Source organism: Lygodium microphyllum, chromosome 25, assembly GCF_053477565.2.
Source record: "Lygodium microphyllum isolate KBCC chromosome 25, Lygodium_microphyllum_v1.1.10, whole genome shotgun sequence".
Lineage (NCBI taxonomy): Eukaryota > Viridiplantae > Streptophyta > Polypodiopsida > Schizaeales > Lygodiaceae > Lygodium > Lygodium microphyllum.
Genome location: NC_141159.1, coordinates 27,989,518 through 28,014,376, shown reverse-complemented (window position 1 = coordinate 28,014,376; position 24,859 = coordinate 27,989,518). Strand labels below are relative to the sequence as shown.

The window sequence follows — 24,859 nt, the reverse complement described above, 5'->3', positions numbered from 1 at the left end:
ACTTGATGGCTATGCCTTCACATTCTTACGAACATGGAAACACACTATTAGCACTATTAGCACACCCTGTCTACTATTCTTCCTTACGGGTTAAAATACTTGGATTACCACAGAAATCTGACACGACACCACAGTAGCCTCACCACTTCACCTTTCATGATGTATCAATGTAAATACAATTAGGGCATTTGTGAGTCTTGCATATCTAATTAAAAAATCTACAACAAATGGATAGAAACAATTTGTCAAACCAGGTAAAATTCACTACTCCAGAAGAAAACCTGCCTAATTAAAACAGAAATAGCCTCATACATCTCTGATTCTTTAGTTGCACATGGTGTCAACACTGCAAGTGGGGAACTCAATTATACCAAAAAATTCATCCACAATTCAAGCCTAAACTACCTTTGCCAAGACACCTACAACACTGCAAAGAGCAATGAGCACTAATCAAGGTGCACATGGTGTCAACACCTTTCAACTCTCCAGCTGTAAATTTATTCACAAGAGATCATCCACAATTCCAGATACTCAAAACTATATTTGTGAGCACAATACATACAAATGCTACACATCATTAACCAAAACAAACAGATGTAAAATAGCATACAAGGGGTGAACTCATTACTTATAGAACGCACCAAAATGATGATCCCGTATAACAGGCACAGTTTCAGTGCGGACATTTGAAGTCAGGCAAACTTCAACCTGTTTATCAATTGTTTCAAAGCGTTAGAAGCATAATTCTTTGACCTCAAGTTCCACTCTGAATAAAATGATCATTTCACATATGTCTTACACAAGCAGACCTGGAAACTTACTATATTACATACTTCAAACTCCTGAATTATTTACTTTCCTCTAGGCTTTTTCCAAGGACTTACTGAACCTAGCTTTTGCTATATGTATTTACCATGTGGCCAATCACATGTCATAAGAGCACTCTCTCTCTTTCCCTCTCTCACACTAGGGAGGGTTTTGGACCTCTACACCTCTTTAGGCAGGGTTTCAGAACTTATGCCAGATCATGTACTTTGAAGATCAAAGATGTTTGGGGCTATTTCTATCAGAGCTCCAGCAACATACGGAGACCCTCGAGAGAGATAGGAGGGCAGCGATATTGGACTGACCCACACAGACAGTCATCACCGACTTCTTTTCTACGGCAACATTCCCCATTCCCTCACAAGAGACTACTCCTCTAGGTCAAGGCAGACCATCATCATGAGGAATCACCTTGAAACGAGCCTTGGCCCTAGCAGCAGACTTAGGAGACCGTCCCACCACCCTTACCATCAATGGATTAAAGCCATCACATGCACCACAGGAGGCGCCCATTGAGACAGCTCAACCCCAACATGATAGGCTGTAGAGTAGGTCTTACAGTGGCCCATGAGATAGATACTAGCTGCCAGACCAACCTTGTGATGTCATTACTTCAGTCTTTTGTTGGGACTAGATTGTTTTCTCATCACCTTCTATCCATTCATAGACATAGGAGCTTTCATGTTTTACAGCTATACAGCTTTATCTAGAATTTTCATAGCCCTTTTTAAATACCATAGTCTACAAAGTCTCACAATATCATAGTCTACACAATCTAGGCTTATTGTGTTGGAGCTCAGGAGATGCAGGGAGACACTTCTGAGAGATCAAGACTACTTTTACCAACCTCAGGTCCACTTGGCAAGAGACCCCTCAAAGTTCTTCACTACAGCCATTGCTAGAGAACCCACCCCTCCACCAACAGGTACCACACCCTCCTTCCCCACATTGATGGCTCTGCATAGACCATCCTTAGATTACATGATATCCTAGTTAATAAGATTTAAAGACTTTATTTAAAAAGTTAGATTTATCAATATGCAAGAACTTTTAGTTGTAAGTTGGAACATGTTAATGAAGCTAGAAGCTGGAATGCATTATAAGGTAGAGAGAGAGAGAGAGAGAGAGAGAGAGAGAGAGAGATGAACGGACTATAGTTAGAACCAAATTGTGGGCACAATCCTCATTTCAATTGTTCATTTTTAATGTTCGTGTGGAAGAATCAAGATTTTTCTTTTATGAAAGGTCATGATTGAAAGGGCTAGTAAAGATCCCTTTTAACTTGTAACAGGTTGTATTGAAATGGCTCATGTGATTACGCTTGATCAACACTCAAAATGGCACATTTGTGACTTAAAATTTATTATGTTTTCCCAAACCTTCAATTTTTGACCATAAACATTGCATCCTATTCCATGCAGACATTTTATGTCCCAAAACATTTTCTGAAATGCCATGTGGCACCATTTCGCAGTTCCGAAACGTTTCAGTCTAGAAAACACGTTTCAGGAGATTTTGACCTTGTTTCGGCGTTTCGCCTCTTCCTAAGTGCCGTTTCAGGCCGTTTCGCGTAACTATGCCACAGAGCCCAAGGAGAAGAGCTCACAGCCCATGTCCGTCAGCATCTGACATAGGAGACACCCACCTAGATACTTGAGCATAATGAGATAGAGCAGCAACAATAGAATCCCACGGCGGACCACAGCCTATAAAGAAAGACTCAAAACCTTTGTATTTGTAGTTCTTTCTTTTAGTGATTGTCTTTTGCTTTCAGACTCTGCAACTCTCTCTCTCTTTTTCTGTAAAGGTAATTGTATTAATTACTAGAAAAGTACAAAATTCACCAAAAAACTAAATAGGCAGTAGAGGAATAGACGAAACTGCCATATGCCAAGAGACCAAATCATTCTTAGGGAGAACACCTACATACCACATGATTCCAAACTATTAGTGAAGAAGACCTCTGAGTTGAGCAATGCAGCGCTGCACTCCTAAATTGGAATAAAAAATGAAGGCAATCCGGGTAGTCCAATTATTATCAAAAGTGGATGTACTGATGGAAGCGTGGAAAACTGTTGTAATAGACTACTAAACAGAAGATAGAAGGAAAAGAGAAACATTGCAAAAGAAAAGAACACTGCACAAAGAACTCAGTAGCAAGGAGATACTCAAAAAATGGAATCCATATACCAAGATATGAGACAGTACAAATCCAATGTGAGTCACTGGTTGTCAAGGCACCAGCACCGGCTCCCTCTCTCCACCAAAACCTGGAGGTGAATGACAATGACTGAGGAGATAGCATAAAAAATGCCAAATTGACATGAAATGTCACCAAAAGAAAATGCCTAAAATAACTACAATGTGCCTAGCCCTAAATGGCATGCATTGACTCATGCATGAACTAGCATATCCACTAACACCCTCTCTCAAATCATGGGTGATTTGGTATAATATAATGATATAATGATAAGAACCCATCGAAGGACCAGAAGAAGAAGAAGGAAGGAAGACAAATCTAGGAAGAACAAAGACAAGGAGTCTACTTGTCACATTTGTGGTAAAACAGGTCACTGGAAGAAGGATTGCCCCGACAAGGAGAAGAAGAAGAAGGAGAAGAATGAGAAATCTTCAAAGGATTCTGGAGCGATGGTTGTTCCCTCATCGACTGCTTTCCTCCATTTGGAGGTGGTTGAGGATTCGACCCTGCCGGCTTCTAATGCTGCGTTAACGGCCCCATTTACTCGGGAGTGGATTGTTAACAGTGGTGCCTCTAGACACATGACCCCTTCTATAGCAAGTGTTACTCATTTGCGGCCTTCTCATGGTCAATTTCTTATCGGCGATAGTTCGTCTATTCCTATTCAGGGACAGGGCAACATGCATCTTATTCCAGATGGGCATGGTGGTGTCCATGCTTCTGAGGTACTTTATGTGCCGGCTTTGGGGTATCATCTTCTCTTGGTGCACAAGATTTTTGCCCTCGGCCTCTCAGTTGAATTTGGTGTGGATTCTTTTTGAATTCTTGATCAAGGATCGAGAGCGGTTCTTTCTTCAAGTTATAAGAAGAATGGAGTCTACAAGTTGCGGTCTCCTTCTGCCTTGACTTCTCTTCTTCTTACCTCCTAAACTCAGTCTGAGCTTTGGCATGCTCGGTTTGGTCACCTCAATTATAAATACCTTCGGAAGGCGTCTAAGGACCAGTTTGTTGGAGGATTGCCAGATCTTGTGGTGAGTCAGCAGCCTTGTGTATCCTGCATCCATGGAAAGCAGTCTCGTGATGTTGTTCCCAACAAGGCTTTGAGGCAGTCTTCAGCACCCTTGGAGCTTGTTTCCACTGATCTTTGTAGACCGATGAGGACGGAATCCCTTTGAGGGAGTTTGTATTTCATGCTCATTGTAGATGATTATAGCAGGATGACATGGGCCTATTTCTTAAAGCTAAAGTTGGAGGTTTTCTCCAAATTCGAGGATTGGTTGCTCTTTGAGGAGAACTGATCGGGGCGGAAGTTGAAGACCTTACGAACGGATAAGGGCAGAGACTTTGTTTCTAATGAGTTTGCTCGGTTTTGTGCAGATCGTGGCATACACCAGGAGTTTGCCAATACAAACACCCCTCAAAAGAAAGGCATTTTGGAGCGGAAGAATTGCAGTGTGATCGAGATTGCCCGTACTATGATGGTGGAGCATTGTCAGAAACCTCAGTGTCTATGGGCTGAGGCTGTGGCTACTTCATTTTACATTCTTAATCGTTCCCCTACTTCCGTTGTTGGTATGACTCCTTTTGAGGTGTACTTTGGATCAAAGCCCGATATTTCTTATTTCAGGGTTTTTGGGTGTGATGCTTATGTTCACATCTTGAAGACATAGCATGACAAATTTGAAGCAGCTTTTAGAAGACAGGTGTTTGTGGGCTATAGCTCACAATCTCAAGGCTACCGATTGTATGATCCTGTTAAGCGGGATGTCTACACGAACCGTGATGTTTGGTTCGTGGAGGTTCCAACCCTAGAGGAGGGTGAGGATCACCCTGTACTTGGATATCCCGGTGATAGCTGGGCCCTAGCGATTGTTCCTCTTGAGTCTATGTCTCTTGAGGACTCTTCTTCGGATGAGGAGCCTACTACCCAGCCACCAGATTCACCGATTGGTCCTCTATAGATGGTGGACCTTCTAGAAACTTCAGCAGATGGAGAGCGTCGAGGTGAGATTCGGCCTCCTCCTCATTGGGCCCATGACACGCTCCAAGATTCAAGAATCGAGGGGTCCCTAAATAGTAGCAACCGCAGGATGGACCACGGAGGTCACGGCGGCACCAGGCACATATTATGGAGCTTGTTTGCTCTAACTACTATTTGATGTCCCGTGTTATGCAGGATAGAGAGCCTACATCAGTGAAGGAGGCTTTGTAGTTAGATCATTGGCAGAAAGCGATGGAAGTCAAGTTGGAGGCTATTGAGCGGAATGGCAGTTGGTACCTTGTGCCTCATCCCTCTCATAAGAAGGTGATTGGTGTCAAATGGGTCTTCAAGACCAAGTACCATAGTGATGGCTCTTTGGACAAGCACAAGGCTCACCTTGTTGCTAAAGGTTTTGCACAATGCCCAGGTGTTGATTTCCATGATACTTTTGCCCCTACTACTCGCATGGTGACTATTTGTATTGTTCTTGCCTTGGCTAGTCATAGGAGATGGCCTGTTTTTCAGTTGGATGTGAAGTCAGCCTTCTTGAATGGTGATTTGAAGGAGGAGATCTATGTAGAACAACCTCCTTGATTTGGCTCCTTAGATGGGAAGGTTTACAAGTTGAAGAAGGCCTTGTATGGCCTAAAGCAGGCTCCGCGTGCTTGGAATGAGAAGATTGATTTGTTTCTCTAGGCCAAGTTGGAATATCGGCACTCTAGGGCCGATCTACAGCTTTATGTGCACACTTCTGAGGGTGGTCGTGTGTTGTTTGTTTTGTATGTTGATGACTTGATTGTTATAGGTGATCATGCCCAGAAGGTCGAAGAGACAAAGGTAGCCCTACATCAGCAGTTTCAAATGATAGATTTAGGACTTCTCCATTTTTTTTTTGGGCCACGAGATTTATCAGTCTCAGAGAGGGATTTTTATATCTCAGCAGAGATATGCATAGGAGCTCTTGATGACTTTTGACATGGAGGATTGTCGGTCCATTTCTACTCCTATGGATCCGAACTTGAAGGCCATTTCACATGCAGATTCTCCTTTGACAAATGCTACCCGCTACCGTCAATGATTGGATCATTGATTTGGCTCCTAAACACATGGGTTGATCTATGTTTTGTTGTAGGTCTTTTGACTGGGTTCATGAGTGCACCTCAATAGGTGCATTGGTAGGTTGCTCAGAGGATACTTCGGTTTCTGAGGGGGATGTCCAACCTCGAGATTTCCTATCCAGCAGGTACAGGTGCTTCTGATCTTGTTCTCGCAGATTGGAGTGATTCGGATTGGCCTAGCGATGTGGATCAAAGGAGGTCTACTACAGGTTATTGTTTTACCTTGGGCGCTTGTGCTATCTCTTGGAGTAGCAAGAAGCAGCCCACGGTAGCCCTATCTTCGATTGAGGCAGAGTATCAGGCTACGCCTTCTACTACATGTGAGACTATGTGGCTTCGGCAGTTGTTGGAGGAGCTTGGCTGCCCTTAGACTCGTCCTACTATCTTGCGTTGCAACAATGAGAGTTGCATTGCCTTGACACGGAATCCCATATTCCATGCCCGGACGAAGCACATAGAGATCCAGTATCACTTCATTAGGGAGAAGCTTCTGGATGAGACCATTGATGTGGAATATTGTAAGACCAAAGACAATCTTGCAGATTTGTTTACGAAGGCACTTCCCTAGGCTTTACTTCACCAACACTCCAGATTGCTTCGTCTGCTGCCTTGTCCAGGATCTGAGAGGGGGTGTTGAGAGTCATTTCCTGGACACACGCGGCCACATCAGCAGTGCCATGTGGTAGCAGTCAGACAGTCCAACTGCATCAGTCAGCTGCATTTAATGCAGCCCGACCTGATCATTTATTGATATTATTTACAGCTTATAAATAGGCTAAGTTTTCAGCAGTCTACACATTGTCTCTGATGACAGATTTCAATCTGCTGATTGCGGAGATTGCTCTCGGGGCTGACGGAGATCGACATCCTTGAGGTGGAGACATACGCAGATATTTTCTCTGTACCCGTCTATAATTCTGCATCCTTATACAACATTCTTCACTGCAGATTTTCTGCGTTTCACTGCCTCTTTCTCTCTCTCTCTTCTCTCTCTATTCACTCTTTGTCATGGTCATTCGCTTCTGCATTGCTTCACTTTGACAATACTTGCTGCTAGTTATTGAATCAAAGTCCTTTCCGACTATAAGGTAAACCCACGTGCCCTCTTGGAGCTCTCAAGGAGTATGGTTTTGGCTGGCAACATAGTACGATCCTAGGCTGTTTTGATGTTTTCCTTACAATCATTAACATTTCTTGAGCTTCACCAAGGAACTACAAATTGCATTTTGATTCCCTTCAGCTCAACAAGAATTAATGGTTTTGGCTCATAACCGTACATCAGCATAAACCATCTATATTGAGTAGCCAAATGCTCAGCATTGTTATAAGCAAACCCAATCTATAGAAGATAACACTCCTAATCAAATTGTCTATGATGGGATACATATTTCATAGCATATCCTCCATGGTCTAATTTGTCTTATTAGTCTATCAACAGATAATGTCCTTCATAAATTGGAAGGATTTGTACTATTCAATCAAATAAATTTGAAGAGAGTGGCTATCATCAAATACACGTTCGAAAAGAAGATGTGCTAGAAGACAATTCTCAGGAGAACCTTTAGCTTGTATGAGTTTCTAATGACTTTGTTTGGGCTTGCTAATGCCCCAATAACATTCAATTGGATGATGGATGGGATCTTTTGTCAACACCAAGATCCTCCATTGGACATTCTTTCATGATATCATTATCTACTCAAAGAATGAGATGGAGCACTGGAAAGATGTAGCTATAGTCCTTTAGAGAGTGAGTTCTTCTTCAAGGAGATTCACTTCTTGTAGCACACAGTCTCTAAGGATGGCGTTAGGAGGGGTCCAACTAAAGTGGAGCCATTCATAGTGAGCCAGATTTGTAGAATTTACCTGATGTTCATAGTTTCCTTGGATTTGCAGAATCTAAATGATGTTCATAGTTTCCTTGGGTTATTTTCTTACTACATGAGGTCTATTCACCAATTGTAGAAATCGTCTATCCTCTTCATGCTTTGTAGAAAAAGGGAGTGCCTTTAAAGTGGGCAAAAAAAGATATTGCAGGCCTTAATGAATTGAAGGAAAAGCTTACTTCAAATCCAATGTTGATATTGCCTAATCTCCAAAAGGCTTTTGTGGTTCAGTATGATGCTGTGGGAATAGCATTGTAGTTCCACACAAGATGGCCAGTGCTGAAAAGAATTTGCAAGTTTATGAGAAAGAGTTGTTAGCTATCATACATGCTCTTTCTATGTGAAAGCACTATCTACTAGGTGTTGATGTTGTTTAGACTGATCATCAAAATTTCCATTATTTTTTGACATAGACAAAGTTGTCTTAGAAGCATATGAGATGGGCTAACTTCTTGTCCATGTTCCAGTTCCAAATTGTTCCTGTGGATGAAAAGAAGAATGTTGTGGTACATGCTTTATCCAAGAAACCATAATTTTAAGCTATGTCTATTGCTTATCATCAAGAATTGGATGCAATGAAAATACAATATGCATAGGATGAACACTTTGGAAGATTTGTGGTGGATATGTGTTAGTGGGTGCCTAAAGCGAGACCTTGGGCAAAAGACATTAATTGTGCCCTTGGAAATAATGGCTTTTGGTGTCATGGGGATTAGAGAATTAAAACATTTAATACTTTGGACTAAGATTAATGAAAGTTTGAATGCTTTCAAGCTCAAAGGGCTTAGGATTTTAAGATGAGAAAGGGTAGTGACCAATTCTTGGGGCAAGGCCAATGAATTTTTAGCTTTCACAAATTATTATCTGCTGGAAATTCAGTTTCTAGAGGTTGAGGATACACGGGTAGGTTTGCCATTTGGCACAAAGAGAGAAAGCATGCCATGCAAGGTTGAGGCAGCCTGTGCAGAGCATTTTGGGCTGTCTGGAAGTGAGAGAGAGTGCAGTCAGGCAGGATGACTGCTGCTATTAGGGTTTTGACAGTACTGGAAGATTGATTCTCAGCTGGCAATAGGATTTTTGCTCCATTTGGCATTAAGTGACAGCACTTCTCGCATCCAAGACAGCAATCACTTGTTTCTAGGGCTGTTAGACAGCTAGCAACTGCTGTTGGGGCTCTATTTGTACCTAGATTTGAAGATCTCTCTCTCATCTATTGCTCATCTCCTCCTCTGCAAATTTGAGGATTCTCAGCACTGATTTGTTGTTTTGGACCCAAGGGTTTTACCACCTGAGTTGGGACATTCAATGTTCTCAACCCCAAGGAAGTAGCTTGCAATTGGCGAACATGTGAAGATATACTAGGGTTTGCACAAAGAAAACATAGAATGTACGAACATAGCTGATACACAATAACTCCAATAGTAATGCAATAAACACGAACACAAATAGAGAAGAAAGAGAACTCTAAAGTGAAAGAATCAATGCTGTAAATGAATGAGATAATGTATAAAATGTTCAAGGCCAAAGCTGTCCAACAGCCGGTGGCTCCCATAGGAGCAGGTTGAGGGAGATTTCAATGTGTCACGTGTGTGTTGTCCACCAAAGACGGATCTTGAGTACAATAATCACCAATCAGAGCAAAGAATGATGAAGGAAAGTGCTGAAAATACAAAAACAACCTACTGTAGATGCAAATGCAAATCATGCTGATGCCGGAAATGGAAGGGCAGGAGGCTGCAAACCAAAACGCAACAGTCTTTGGGGCAGGAGCTAGTAAACACAGCAATGTAACTGCCTGAAGATGATGGCAACTAATCACCCGCAACATTGGAACATTGGGTGAAGTTGTAGATCATGTAGCAATAGATGTTAGGGGTTGGACAACTAGTGGAAGAGGGCTAGCAGCAAAATCCTGCAAGACAAGGATGGGCTGAATGGTGGGCAGCTTGTCTATTTATACATGTAGAAAACCCTTTCAAATTAGGGTTTTTCTTATGGGACACAGAAACTCTCTAGGACTGCACACCGTTTAATGAAACTTTTGGTGATTTACATGTTTTAGGGTTTTTCTTATGGGACACAAAACTCTCTAGGACCGCAGACCGTTTAATGAAACTTTTGGTGATTTGCATGTTTTAGGGCTGTTTTAAAGAGCTAACAAGTTTGTAATGCATTTTTAGCTCAATATTCCCTCTCAAGCCAAAGCTGGAACCAAGAAGGGACTAGAAGAAAAGCTCAAGCCCATTTTTACCTCAAGGTATCCCACCCCAAAGTAGCAAGGGCATCAAACAAAGGGTGCACGCCAGCTGCCCTCTACGGCCTGTCAAGACTAGAGAGGTGATGGTTATCTTACCAAGAAAGCCCAAGTGATCACTCTAGAGAGGCCAAGACATTGGACAAAGAGTGCTCGTCGATTGCCTAGTGACCTACCAAGAGTTGCAAAGGCAATTGGAACCTCATCGACCCTTTTTTAAAAAGAAGATATGGTTTGTAGCCTACCAAGTAATTGTGCTCGGGGGGAGAATGAAAAAGGAATGGTTAGATCCAACACATCACAAAATAGACAAGCTATCCTTACCCTCCAAGGTGTCAATGACGAGGGAAAAGGGAGAAGTATGTAAGGTATCATGGTAAGGTGATAGAAGAATTGCCGGTGGAAACAACTCAAGATCCACTCAGGGGTGTTGTGCACAATGATATGTAAAGAGTATGCTATATGATGAGAATGCATATGCAGTACGTGCCACTCGGACAATGTTCCTCATGGGGAAAGTGTTTACTTGCCCAGGCGTCCTTTTACAAAGGTGATGGTGAGGTATAGCAAGAAAGGGAGGCCGATATCACATATGCTGAAACTTGTAGAATACCAAGAAAGGGCAGGAATCCCCAACCATGGATGTCGATGTCAAAGGAGGAAGAGGAACTTAATATTGGTCTTGTGTGGTGCCGAGAGCCATGAAGAAGACCTAACACCCCTTAGCTAGAATCAACCATTTGGATATGCAAAACATGCCCATACTCGATTCTTGAGAGAGGGCTCCAATGCTAATCAAGTGGCATAGCCAAGCCCAAATCTCAACCTCGGGAGATGGCTCCATGCTAGTTAAAAAAGTGCCAAGAGAGTGGTCCACCATGCAAATAGATCAAATGGATGAAGAAGAAAGACCTGACCCTCCCCAACCACAAGGGTGGGGAAAAGTCAGCCACCAAGGCAATTGGGATGGGTCTGTACTTGAAGAGAGGGCTCCAATGCTGACCAAGTGTTGTAGGCATGCCTGAAACTCGACCTCAGGAGATGGCTCCAATGTAGCCAAGAGTATGAAGGCATAATCACCAAAGTAGCAGTCCACCTATCATGAAAGTTAAACTCAAAGTTAGATTAAAAATACCTCAACTAAAAGGGGAGAAAAATGGATACCAAGAGAAGAAGAATGCCAAAGGCCCAATCTCAAAAGAGTAGATACTCTCCATCTCCATGTTGATGGAGGTAATACTCACCAAGGCAAAAACTGAAAGACAAACCTTTAGTCCAGGTAGGATTGGTATACCTATAATGTTAGTCCTAATTGGAACACAAAACCCAGCATGAAAAGATTAAGAAAGAAACCTACATACCAAATGTTTCATATTGAGATGGTCTAGATGTTGTGAGAGTGAGATGCAACAAAAGTGAATGAAAGAAGAAAGCTTGTAGTGGAAGACTTCAAAAAATATGGCTAAGCCTAAAGGAAAGTAGCTTAAGGTTCCTAAGGATGACCTTTGGACTCCTAGGATACTGGCCTAGGGGAAGGTAATGGCCAAACCAATTAGAGATGCTATGAGGCACCGACTAAGGGGGAGATCCATGATCCACCACACTGGTGGCTAGCCACTAATAAACACAGATACCACGGGGTGGAGAAACTATGCTACCTCCCTAGGGAAGACCCCCCTCTCAATGTCCTTGGAGTGACACTACCACTACTGGAAGGGGCTAAGGTTGGTTGAGAAATGGGGATTGGATTCAACTTTGGTGTGGGTAGAAGTGTTAGCCTACCTGTGTCAAAGTTTGATAGAGACATATGAGCTCTGGCAGTTTAGGTGCATTTTCTTTATTTGTTGGCTTCATGTGTGCATTATTAGGTCAATTACTACTTTCCACAATCTGCCTACACCTGCTGGACATTGTCATTGTCATTTGGGATTTCTCCGGGATCACTCCTATTTTTTTGACATTTTTATCTTCAATGACCAGCATTTATGGCCCCTACAGGAGCAGGTTGGCCAATTTTTTGGGGATTTGGCTATTTATAGCCAGCCCCACCCACTTGGCAGATATACACACTCTTCAATCTTCAGTCTTCCCTTTGCAGGTGCACACTCCAACACTCCAACTCTTTGTGCTTGGTGTTGCCACATCATCAACTTAATTTGGTGCCCTCGTTGATGCTTTGGACTGCATACAGGGACTAATCAATCCATCATCATTGTATCAGCATTCTTCACTCACTGCAATATTCTCTCTCTCTCTCTCTCTCTCTCTCTCTCTCTCTCTCTCTCTCTCTCTCTCTCTCTCTCTCTCCGTAAAAGGTAATTGTATTAATTATGAAAAAAGGTACAAGTTTACTTGATTACAAGATACACGGTGGCTCTAAGCGATCGTGTGTAAATCTCTCTCTCTCTAAAGCACTAGACTACAAAAGAGTTACAAAAAGTCATGGCAACGACGCAGAGGAAATTGCCCTATGCCAGGGAAGTAAGTCCTCCCGCGGGAGTAAGTCAGAGTGCCGAATAAGATCTATCTGCCAATGCAAGAGGCCTTTAAGCCTAGCAATATGTCCCTGAACATTATAGGCTGAATCAAAAAGAAAAGCATTCTGAATGGTCCAATTGTGCCAATAGCCCTAGTATCTAAGAAAGTGAAACAAGATCTTCATATGCGACTGAGCCGATGTGGGGTATTTGGGCCGCGCAAAGACCCAGTCCAAAGGGCTTAGCGAGAAACCAACCACTACTCGCCAAACTGCCGACAAGAGTGACTAGATTTTCTTAGCAAGAGGGCAAGAAATGAATCGATGACGGGCCGATTCCACACTAGTGGTGCAAAAGAAACAACTGCCGTTGGAGATTCGACGCTTGGAAAGGGCTGAAGCAAGAGGAAGACCACCAATCATCACCCTCCAAAGAAAGACCTTGCATTTGAAAGGTGTCTTGTTCATCCAACCCTCCATCACAGTTGCCTTCCACCATGACCGAGATTTACGCAATCCCCATACAGTATTGGCTTTAGTAACCAGCCATTGATGATCTTTAATCAGAAGATGATACACCTAGTTAGCTTAGGCCTTTTCCAAATTCAGGCGGCCCGCAAGGTCCCAGTCCTGCCAGGGACGATCCATAGCAAGGGCAGGAAAGGGTTGTCTGCTCTGGAGCACCATCAAAATCTGTCCCCATAAATCACGATATCCACGAGGGATCCTGAAAAGCCTTCTGGCTGTACGAAATGATATCAACACGACTAGCAAGGGTGGCATCTGCAACTGAAGTTAAGCCCAAACGTGCCATACGATTAAATTTTGGTCTGAGCTCATGTTTGCCTTCCCAAGAAAGTAATCGCGAGGCTGCCAACAGTTCCTGTTGAAAAGAGTTAGTGGCTAAGCGATCCTCGACTAGATGCCATTGAGCCTTCTTGAGAACCAATTTCCAGGAACATACCAAGTGAGTGGGATGATGCAGGACTAGAAAACCGAGAGTCTGTATTAAGAACATGCCACCAAGAGCTCCGAATTTAAGTATTACCATGCACCAGCCCGTGATTCTCAAGAAAATAACGGGCTATCAAGACCCGCGGGTGATGATCCAAGCACATGGCACGAAAAAGAGACCAATGGAGTGCCAGCATATGAGTTTCGGCATCCAAAATAGCCCCACCACCCATGCGTTTGGGAGTGCATGCATGCGACCAAGAGATCCATGAAATACCTGCATGTAAGGAGTCCTTCTTCCATAACATGAAACGAATGCACTGAGTAAGAGTATTCAATGTAGTGGTAGTCCAAGGCAACAATGGCAAGAAATATGTGAGCATTGGCAATATAATTGTCTGAGCGACTTTGAGGCGAACATGGAAAGGCCAAGCCTGTGACTTCCAATACAGAAACTTAGCTGTCAATTTCTGTGAAATCCACTCTAACAGTTGTTTCGACCGAACATCAACACCCAAAGGGTGCCCAAGATACCTGACAATGGAACCACGGGAAACAACCATTCCCTGCCAGTCCAGTGATTGCAAATCTGACTCCGTGCAACTGAGAATGGCTGATTTCAAAGCATTGATATGAAGACTAGAAGCTTGACCAAAGAGAGTCTAAACATCTAATGCTTTGCAAAGATTATCCTTATTCGCACGCAAAATCATAAAGTTGTCATCAACCAAGGATTGACTAAAAAAGTGCTGTCCAAAAGGAAGTGACAATCTAGCCAACTGAGTAGAAGCTGCCATCTGAGATAACATCGAGAGAACCAGATGAGTCACAAGGGCAAAAAAGAGAGGACTCAAAGGGCAACCCTGTCGCACAGAGCGTGTAAGGACAAAAGGCTCGGTAACACCACCATTCAGCATAACTCGCGAAGACGCCGCAACACTAATGGTGTAAATCAAACGAGCCATCCGAGTACCAAAGCCCATAGTAGACATAAGGTCTGCAATGAAGAACCAGTCTAAATAGTCAGAAGCCTTTTCCAAGTCCAATTGGATCAATACCACCTCCTGATTAGAGTGCCTTGCATAGTCAATATCCAGTTGCACATTCAAGACATTATGCAAAATGTTTCGGCCCTTAATGAAACCATATTGAAGAGGATGTACAATGGTAGGGAGATGCTTATGGAGCCGATTCGCCATTACTTTGGAGAAGATTTTATACATAGAACCCATCAAAGAAATTGGTCGCCAATGTGTCAACATAGACGGCGACGAAAGTTTTGGAAGCAGGTTGATAAGTCCTTCTTTCCATGAGAAAGGCATGAACCCCATTTCCCAAACTTGCTGAAACATAGCCATCAATGGTTTCACTAGACTGGTAGCAAAAACCTCAAAGAATTCATTGGTGAGACCATCCCAACCGGGACTTTTATCCTTGGGCAAGTGTAACAAGACATCCATAACCTCTTGCCTCACAAATATCTATCTCCAAAGTAGTTTGCATGTCATGTGGAACCTGATTGCGGAGCAAATCATAGAAAACAGAGCGAGCATGAGTAGTTTGGTCCAAAGGTGAAGGAGTAGAACCAAGAAGGTCTAGAAAATAATTCCTAGACATATTCACAATAGTCTAAGGATCAGTGACCATTTGATCTTCTGCATCCTGGAGTCTAGTCATATTCTCTCGAGCGGGGGATGCATGAAGAGCACGAAAGAACTTATGAGTCTGACAAGCACTATCTTGCAAATTCTCTGTCAAATTTTGCAATTTGGCCTGTTGATAAGATTTCAACAGAAACTCTTTAAGAAGATCAACCAAACACATAGCCAATGGCAGTAGAAATACATCATCTGGAGTCTCCACCAGTAGAGAACGAACCAAACCCAGTAATTCCTCTGCTGCGTGTCGACGCCGCCAACAAAGAGAGGCATGATGGATCCCATACTGCCGTGCAACCCGCTGCACATTAGAGAGCAATCATTCAAAAGAAGCATTGCCTTAGAAGGGAAATCCAATAAAAATCTATCAATCAATTGCTGCATATAATCCTAAAAGATTGAATGCTTTAAATAAGACGAGTTGAAACGCAAAGGGAGTCTATCCAGAAATTGCTTAAAAGGTGCAATGGGTTGGACAAGCATTTCAAGCTGTTGAGGAAAATGGTCTGATAAGGCGTAGTGTTGCAACACTTTCATTTCCAGCATCTCAGGCAGAAAAGCATCATCTTGCATTATGTACATGCGGTCCAACCGCGACCATGTAGATGTATACTGCGCAGAATGAAACATAAATCCTGTAGAAGAAGGGTGTAGCCATGACCAGAGATCTTGCTTAAGTACGGCAAGAGCAAAGGCATTCCACACACGGCTTTTCGGAGTATCCATCACCGAATGCTCTGATGTGGACAAGGAGGTCTGCAAAGTATTCCAAAGATCCCGGCGGGATAAAGGGTCATTTGGAGCATAGAGCCCAAGTAACCATAAGATCTCTCCTTCAAATAAAACTTCAATCACCACAAAACGACCATGTACATCATTCTTGATAAGAACACGTTGATATTTCTCATGGACAATCATAAGCACACCAGAATAATGCATGTCATGGGTCCCTACATAAAACAAGCGAAAGCCATGGCAATCCACAACTTTTCCTACTTCGCGGTGACTCTTGTGCTCAACAGCACACAAGACATCCCACTAATTCTCATGCAATAAACTCCACATGGCATGCTGCTCATTGCGAGAACAAATGCCTCTCACATTCCACGTGGCGATCTTCATGTATATTCAAAAAGAGGATCAAGAACGAGGCAACACTTGCCTCGATTTAACCTTCATTGCTAGAATGTCAAGGACTCCCTCGTCCAAAAAATCAGCCAACACGGCAAAAGAGTTCCGACGGGCAGATTTAGAGGTAGACGGTATATTCACTGACTTGGGGATGGAACGGGGATAAGGCCGATCCAATGGGGTAATCACATTACCTCTAGCGTCAAAAGACAACTTAGCAGGTGGGCCCTTTGGACCATCCGAATATACTTTCCTCATGGGCTGATTGCGAGGAACAGACAAAACCATAGCCTGAGAAGGGTGCCCTGATGACAACATGTCTTTCCTGCACGTATAAGTACACAAGGAATCTTGTGAAGCACTAGGCACAGTATCCGCCATGCCAGCATCAAACCTTTTATCTTTTTTGGCACGTACATCCACCCAATCATTGTCACGGGAATCCAAGCCCGAAACATGTTGTTTTCCTTTATCCAAAACTTTAGGGGGCTGGGTCGCATCCTGCGACGAAGCATCAAGCACCATATCTTCCCTGGGAGGCAAAACATGCTCCGCATCTGAAGTCAATTGCTTTGTTGGGCATTCGGCCATAAAATGCCCCAATTTACCACACGAAAAACAATGGCCTACAAAGTTACCCCATTTCAGACAAAAGTACAAAGGATGCATGCCAGAGCAGTTAAGACGTAACCAAGCAGGCCTTTTCCAAGCAGTGTCTCATAACATACACAAATGGTTACAGTTCGTGGCCCTTAGGCTCGGAGGGACCAAAACAGTGCCCACAACGGCCATGGCATCCTTTAACAGTGGCCAATAGACAGCCGGACAGTTTTTCACCTCAACCCACACCGGGCATTTCTGTAGAAGCAAGCACTGAAAATCTGCCATTGGCCGCCATGGCACAACATGGACCAAACGGCGATCAAAGAACAGGTGTAGTTTAGATAGCAGATCGGCACGATACTTCTCAGATTTCAACAGCACCTCATAAAAGCCTCGGGGCCCAACAAAAATCTCTTCAACACACTCCCCTTGTAGTAGACTTTGCAACCACTAGCGAATATGAGAAAGCATTGGAATCCTGCCAGTGAAGAAGAGTATAACAGCACGTTCATAAAACACCGAGAAGAAGCGCAGGACATTTTTCGAGTCCACAGTGGCTTCCTGAACATCTTCAATTCCAGAGTCGGAAAACACTTCATGATTATGTTGAACATAATCGCCAAGCAGAGTGTTGGCAAACTCCAACAAATGCTCCCAATCAACATCCCGAGAATCCACAGAATCAGAAGCAACCTGCGCATAAGAACGTTCCTGATGATCCATTGTCTCTTCTGAAGTATGCTTGGTGCATTTGCCCGCAGGCTGGAAGTCAGAACCAGGGGGCATCTCCTCCATACAAGGAACCATATCCTCTGGTTCCTCTATATCAAAATCTGGGCCAAGGGCTGCCACCGTTTGGTCGAGAAAGGCCATATCCAGACCGGCCATATTGTATCACCACTTGTGCAGGTTGGATGCTGAACCAGGAGCTCACAAAAGAAAGAAACAACACCGGCCTCTCTCTCTCTGTCTCTTTCTCTCTCTATGTGTCTGCTGTATCACAGCTCGCTGTCTGCTGTGATAGAAATCTGCACCTCTGCTCTCTCTCTCTCTCTCTCTCTCTCTCTCTCTCTCTCTCTCTCTCTCTCTCTCTCTCTCTCTCTCTCTCTCTCTCTCTCTGTGCCAATCGCTGCAGGAACAGGCAGCAGGCAGCTGAGATGCAAACGGGTGGCTCACAAGTCGCAGTCCCACAGGGGCGCAACGTTACGCACGCAGACCTTCGTCACACGAGCAGCACACGCGTAGGCGCAGGCTTTCACTTTCTCTCTCTCGCTCGCGAACCAGGGCGACCCCAGAAGGAAGGTCGCAGCCAATAAGCAGCAGGGGTCGACGGGGTAGTCACAGGACGACCAGCGCATGGAACACTGTGGCGAGTGGGCAGAATGGACCCGGCAGACGCCTAAGGGGAGAACTCAGGCAGGGCGCAGGGCAAGAAGAAGCGTTCGCGCGTCAAGAGTCAGATCCGCCATGAAACGTTCACGCGTCAGGAGTCTCTCTCTCTCTCTCTCTCTCTCTCTCTCTCTCTCTCTCTCTCTCTCTCTGTGTGTGTTCGTGATTCTCTTCCATTGCACACTTTGACATGGTATTATCGCCTCTAAGTGAGGACATGGTTTGGAGATTTCTTGCAAAAGAGAAAATTTTCATTGCAGAGGAGCAACCCAGATCTTCAAAATGCAAGATTTTCAGCCTATATTTACAACCTGTACAGGTGCTCCAAGATCAAGCAACTTTGTTCAATCATCAAGTGGCCCCAACTTTTTGCGTTTTGCAAGAAAACACAAATTTGTGTTTTGCAAGTAACCACTGCCTGGTACAAGCGACAACATCTTGCTACAAGCGACAGCTTCCTGAGCATAGGCGACCACTGCCTAGTGTAAGCGACAACAACTTGCTACACGCAACAGCCTCTTGAGCATAGGCGATAGCTTTCTGCTATAGACGACAGCTTTTTGTATAAGCAACAACTTCTTGGTGACAGGCAACAATTGTTTCTTTGATAAATGCAAATTTCTGGGTGATTGCAAGATCAAAGATATCTTACCACTTCAGGAGTTTTGATGACTCAGAGGAGGAGCTTCTTTCCAAACACTCTTCTGAGCAGAGATGCGATCATAGTCGATGAGAGGAGTCCCCCATTCGCACCCATCTCCTTCTAGTCATCTTTCACAGAAGGCTCCGTCCTCAATGAAGATGCTGTCCTTGATTCCCTCAATGTAGGTGCCTATCTTACCTTCATTACCTAAAGAAGGCAAACTCGATGGTTTGAACTATTTGTTGTGGTAATGTAAGGTGGAATGCATACTCGACACCTTCGATCTTTGGGCTCTTGTTTCAAATTCCATCCCTCATCCTAAGGAGGATCCAATAGATGGGACTTCTATAGATCGTGCAGCCTTGTGGAATCGACTCAACTCTCGAGCTCGATACTTTCTCTTTGTAAGTTTGTAGGATTCTGTCCTTGTGCATGTTCAAAGGTTGAAGACCACCGTGGAAGTGTGGAAAACGCTTGCGTCTTTATATCAGCACAAGACGTTTGCCCACAAGATTTCCCTTGAGAAGAAGTTGTGGATGCCTTGTCTTCATGATTCCTCCTCTATGAAGGAGCACATTACAAAGATGGAGGACATGAGAGGTGAGCTTGCCTCTCTTGGTTGGACGATATTCGCTGAAGGCATGGCTATGATCCTTTTGACTCAACTGCCATCTCCTCAATTCAATGTCTTCTACACCAACCTTATCACATCGAGGACCTGTGAGACTCTCTTATGGGAGAAGCTTTCCCCACTTGTCTTGAAAAATAACGAGTGACTCAGAGAGATTGGAGCTAGTGGTTCTGGCTCCAGGCCCAAGTGCGCACACTGTGGATCCCAAAGAGAAATCCTGTAAAAAGTACCCCCATTTGAAGCCAAAGGAGAAGGATTCGAAGGATTTGAAGGCTGCCCTGGTGACAATAGAGTTTGTCTTTGTGCATGTATTTGCCAAGGAGAATACAGCTCTTACTTCTTCCACTCAAGAGAAGCCTTAGCTCGTTGTTGACAATGGAGCCTCTTCTCACATGACCTACAAACAGGATCAACTTCAAGACCTGAGTGCTAGGGGGGACACAATCATCACTGGTGACAATTCTACAGTTCCCGCTCGAGGAGTGGAGACTATTCCTTTGTTACCAGAGAGGCAATCTTTTTCAGCCAAAGTTCTCTATGTACTGGATTTAGATTTTAACCTCGTCTCTTCATGGTCTTACATAGCTTGGTATCCATGTGGCATTTACAAAGGATGCGGTGACAATGGAGGGTGCTTCTATAGGTGTCATTCTTTGGACAGAATCCCACAAGGGTGGGATTTACACGCTCACAGCCTTAGCTGCCAGGTCTTCCCACGAGCTTGTGCTGCTTTGATATGCTTGTTATGGTCATCTTAATTTTGACACTATATGGAAAAAGACGGAGGGACTTCTTGACTTTCACACTTTGTGCCCTAGTTGTTTGAGGGGCAAGCAACATAGACAGCCACATCCCCAAGCTGCCACTAGGAGGGCTTCTATCCTGCTTCAATTGGTTCACACTGACCTTTGCAAACCTATGGGCATGGCCTCCCTTGGGAAGGCCAAGTATCTAATCCTGAACGTAGACAACTTCAGTTGTTGTGTGTGGCCTTATTTTCTGGAGTACAAGAGTGAGGCATACTTCCATTTCTACGAGTGAAAGGTGTTTGTGGAATTCATGGCATACAAGCATATCATGATGGAGAGTTTACTTCTAACCTCTTTTCCCAGTTTTGCAGAGATCACGGCATTCGGGTGGAGTATACCCATCCAAACATACCTTCAAAGAATGGTGTGGTGGAGCATGCGAATCGAACCATGCTAGAGATGGCTATTGGAGCAACGGGGTCTTTCTCATTCCCTTTGGGGTGAGGCAATGGCTATTGCGGTTCACATCTGCAACCATTTCCGACCTTTTGTGTTACAAGACATGACTCCCTACCAAGCTTTCTTTGGTTAAAAGCCCTCCATGTCTCACTCCCACATCTTTGGATGTGATGTATTTGTGCACGTGGACAAGAAGAAGAGGAAGATGAAGCTTGACTTGAAGTCCAAGAAGCTTATCTTCGTGGGCTACAGCACTACCACCAAGGGCTATCGACTCTACAACCCGACAACACGAAAGCATGAGGTGAGCAGGAATGTGATCTTCAACAAGGCTTCAGCCTCCGAGGATCCTATTAATGGTTCTATTCCAGGTGATTCTTCGTCATCGACTGACCCTCCCCCACCCTTAGTAGTTCTCTTTCCTTCCAAGTTGCCTCTTTGTACCCTTTCCTCATCTTCAACTCCTCCCTCTCCTCCTCCCTCTAGTTCGGCTTCCCTACCACCTTTGACAGATGCGACTATTGAGATATTGGCAATCACACCTAGCTTAGCCTCTTTGTATGGAGCAGTGTGGGCTCAGGATGCAGAATCCCATATGCACAGTGGTGGAAAGTGCAGCCTAGTCTATCCCTATAAAGCATTGTACTTGCTCTCTTTTTTAATGATATATCATAATGCTTTCCTCTTTTAGTTAGTGTCATTGTCAGTCCATTACACAAGATTGTGTTTATGAGTCCAAGCTTCCATCTTGGAACCTAATTCACTTGTGTAACAGTTGTCTACTCATTGTCTATGTCAACATGAATCTAACCTTCATCTTCTATCCACCATAGCTTTTACCATGCTCTAGATCTGACATTTTAACATGCTATTAGAGCTCAGCTAAGCATGACCCAGCTCTCCTTTCACTCCTCTTAGCTCCTCTTCATCTCAGTCCAGCTCAGTTTGAGTGTATGACCCCCATCTTCACTTGAATCTCACAGTCACCTTGTGGTAGCCATAGCCAGACTGTACCTACCTCCATTAGAGCTCTTAGATCTTCCTCTACAAGCCATATCTCCACAAGGTTCCTTCTAGGCATATCTTTGTGGACTTCTACGCTCCTCCCTAGCACCTCAATTGGTAACATTGCTACTCCCTGGCTTCAGCATTGCTGAAATTCGTCGCGCTGCCTTAAACTACGCCTGCAATCTGTCATACGTTCTGATCTCTCTCCATGCAGCGCAATTCATCATGTGAGTTTAGGGCAATTGAAGGTCCATATATGAGCTACCTCCCACATAAATCTTGTGTCATATGATCCATTGTAGCAGCTGCAATCATAAAAAAACCAGACCTGCAGAAAACCCTAACAGACAGACACCATAACCATCTTACTTCAAGCTCAAAACCACTTCATTTTCTCACTCCTCTAGACTCAACAAAGCTTTTACCACTCTGATCTAACTGAGAAATCCAAGCATCAAACTCAACATCAAGTGCTTGAAAGCATAGTATCTATTGATACTTATCAAGTGTTATTTGACACAATTAAATCTTCTGCTGCTTAAATCTGAGAGTTTTGGTACTGATTTGCTACTCTAGCATGGGCAAAGACTCTCCAACTGTTAGGTTCAAAGGGGTCGGGTTTCACACCTCGCAAACCCGCATCAAGCTCATCCTAATGAAGAAGGGTCTTTGGGCCATTACAAATGGCAAAGAGAAGAAGCCTTGAGATGCAGACCTTGCAGCTACTTGGCAAAAGAATGATGGCAAAGCACAGGCCATCATTAAGCTGGAATTGGATGACAGCTAAATCCACCATGTGGATGCCTGTGAAACCTCTAATGATACATGGAAGAGATTAGATACTTTGTTTGGTGTACAATCAAAGTCATCTAGGTGTGGATTACTGATTGAATTTTTAAGGCTAGATATGAAATCAAACATATCTCTTGCAACTCATTTAAACTACATGGAAAGTCTCTCAACTCAGCTTGCAAGAATTAATCTCAAGATGGATGAAGATATTGGTATTGGTGTATTGTTTAAAAGCATGCCTTCTGACTATAATAATGTGTTAACTACATTAGTCAACATGCCTAGTCCTAAACTGGTTGACATTAAGGCCTCCCTGCGAGAAGAAGAAAAGAAGATAAAATCCAAAGAAGAACCAAGCACCTCTAAAGATGAACAAATGTTATATGTCGGTAATAGGTATAAGGGCAAGAAAGATCAGCTGGTATATGACTTCTGCAAAAAGAACGGGCACACGGAGAAATTCTGTTATGCCAGGAAGAGGTCTCAAAAGGCCTATCTAGCTGCTATTAAAGAATAAGAGGACCATGGAGCAAAAGAAGAAGAATAATAATAATACCACTAGGAGAAGGACAAGCCTCATCAGCCCTTCTACTCCTATTCTGATAGAATTTTTTAGCCTTGTATTGCCTAGCCCTAATGCTTCTGACATAAGCTTGTAAACTCCTCATGTAACCTTGTACTATAGCCTCTGTACACTTTGTGAGGCCCCTGTTACAACCTCTGGATATCCACCATGTCTTTGGTACCCGCACTTAGCCTTTTTTGCAATAGCCTCTGGTGTTTACCATATTTGTGGTGTGCCCACACTTTGCAGGTGGTTGCTCACTGAAGCCTCTACACACTTTGTACTCTTGTGGTTGTGATTGAGGAGGGGTGTTGAGATATTGGCAATCACATCCAGCTTAGCCTCTTTGTATGGAGCAATGTGGGCTTCAAATGCAGAATCCCATATGCACAGTGGTGGAAAGTGCAGCCTAGTCTATCCCTATAAAGCATTGTACTTGCTCTTTTTTTTAATGATATATCATAATGCTTTCCTCTTTCAGTTAGTGTCATTGTCAATCCATTACACAAGGTTATATTTATGAGTCCAAGCTTCCATCTTGGAACCTAATTCACTTGTGTAACAGTTGTCTACTCATTGTCTATGTCAACATGAATCTAACCTTCATCTTCTATCCACCATAGCTTTTGCCATGCTCTAGATCCAACATTTTAACAGCAACTACTACTTCATCGCATACTTGCACCCCTTTAGACTCCCCTCCGAAGTCTTCTCGGGCTGATCAACCGTCAGAGATAGAGCCTTCTTCAAATGAGGAGGATTTACCTTCCCTTGGTGAGGGGAAATCCTTACCCCAAATAGGTACATTATAGGTACAAGAGACTACTCAGTCTCCCTCACAGCAGGATGAGCCCATTCGGATCCCTCGTTTGGTACCAATTGCCCATGTAGGATTCAAGTGTTTCTCACATTCTTGCTACTCCTCCAAGTCCACACAAATCAGCTTGCTTACAGGCCCAACGGAATAGTTCACTTTGTGTGAACTATGCTCTTATGTCACAAATTCTTCATGCCAATGAGCCTACTACAATTGAAAAGACTCTTGCACATGATATTTGGCATCAAGCCATGCAGGAGAAGCTCAATTCTATCGAGTATAATCAAACTTGGGAGTCAGTTCTGTATCCTTGGAAGCAGAAGGTAATAAGTGTAAAGTGGGTCTATAAGACCAAGTACCTTGCAAATGGCTCCTTGGACAAGCACAAAGCTAGGCTTGTTGCCAAGGGTTTTGCTCAGAGGACAAGTTTGGACTATTTTATGACTTTTGCACTTGCGGCTCAAATGTCTACTATTCCGCTTATTTTGGCTCTTGCAGCCTATCACCGCTAGCCTATTTATCAAATAGACGTCAAGTCTGCCTTCCTAAATGGTGTCCTTGAAGAGGAGATTTATGTTTCTCAACCTCCAGGTTTTCTTATGCAAGGGAAGGAGGACAATGTCTATAGATTGCGGAAGATCCTCCATGGCCTAAAGCAAGCTCCTCATGCTTGGTACTAGAGGATTGATCGCTTCTTTCTATAGAGCGGCTTCCATCGATTAG

General features: G+C 43.7%; 1 protein-coding gene across 2 annotated transcripts in view; it reads right to left on the bottom strand.

Moving 5' to 3' along the window:
- LOC148014009 (adenosine/AMP deaminase family protein) overlaps positions 1-24,859 on the bottom strand; it is a 46,586-nt gene that overhangs the window by 1,729 nt on the left and 19,998 nt on the right. Inside the window, exon 9 of one of the 2 annotated variants that reach the window (XM_087666292.1) lies at positions 642-708. In XM_087666292.1, coding sequence (XP_087522418.1) covers positions 642-708 — 67 coding nt within the window. Of the gene's footprint in view, positions 1-628; positions 709-24,859 lie in introns of both variants that reach the window. The other variant, XM_087666293.1, reaches the window with a different exon arrangement.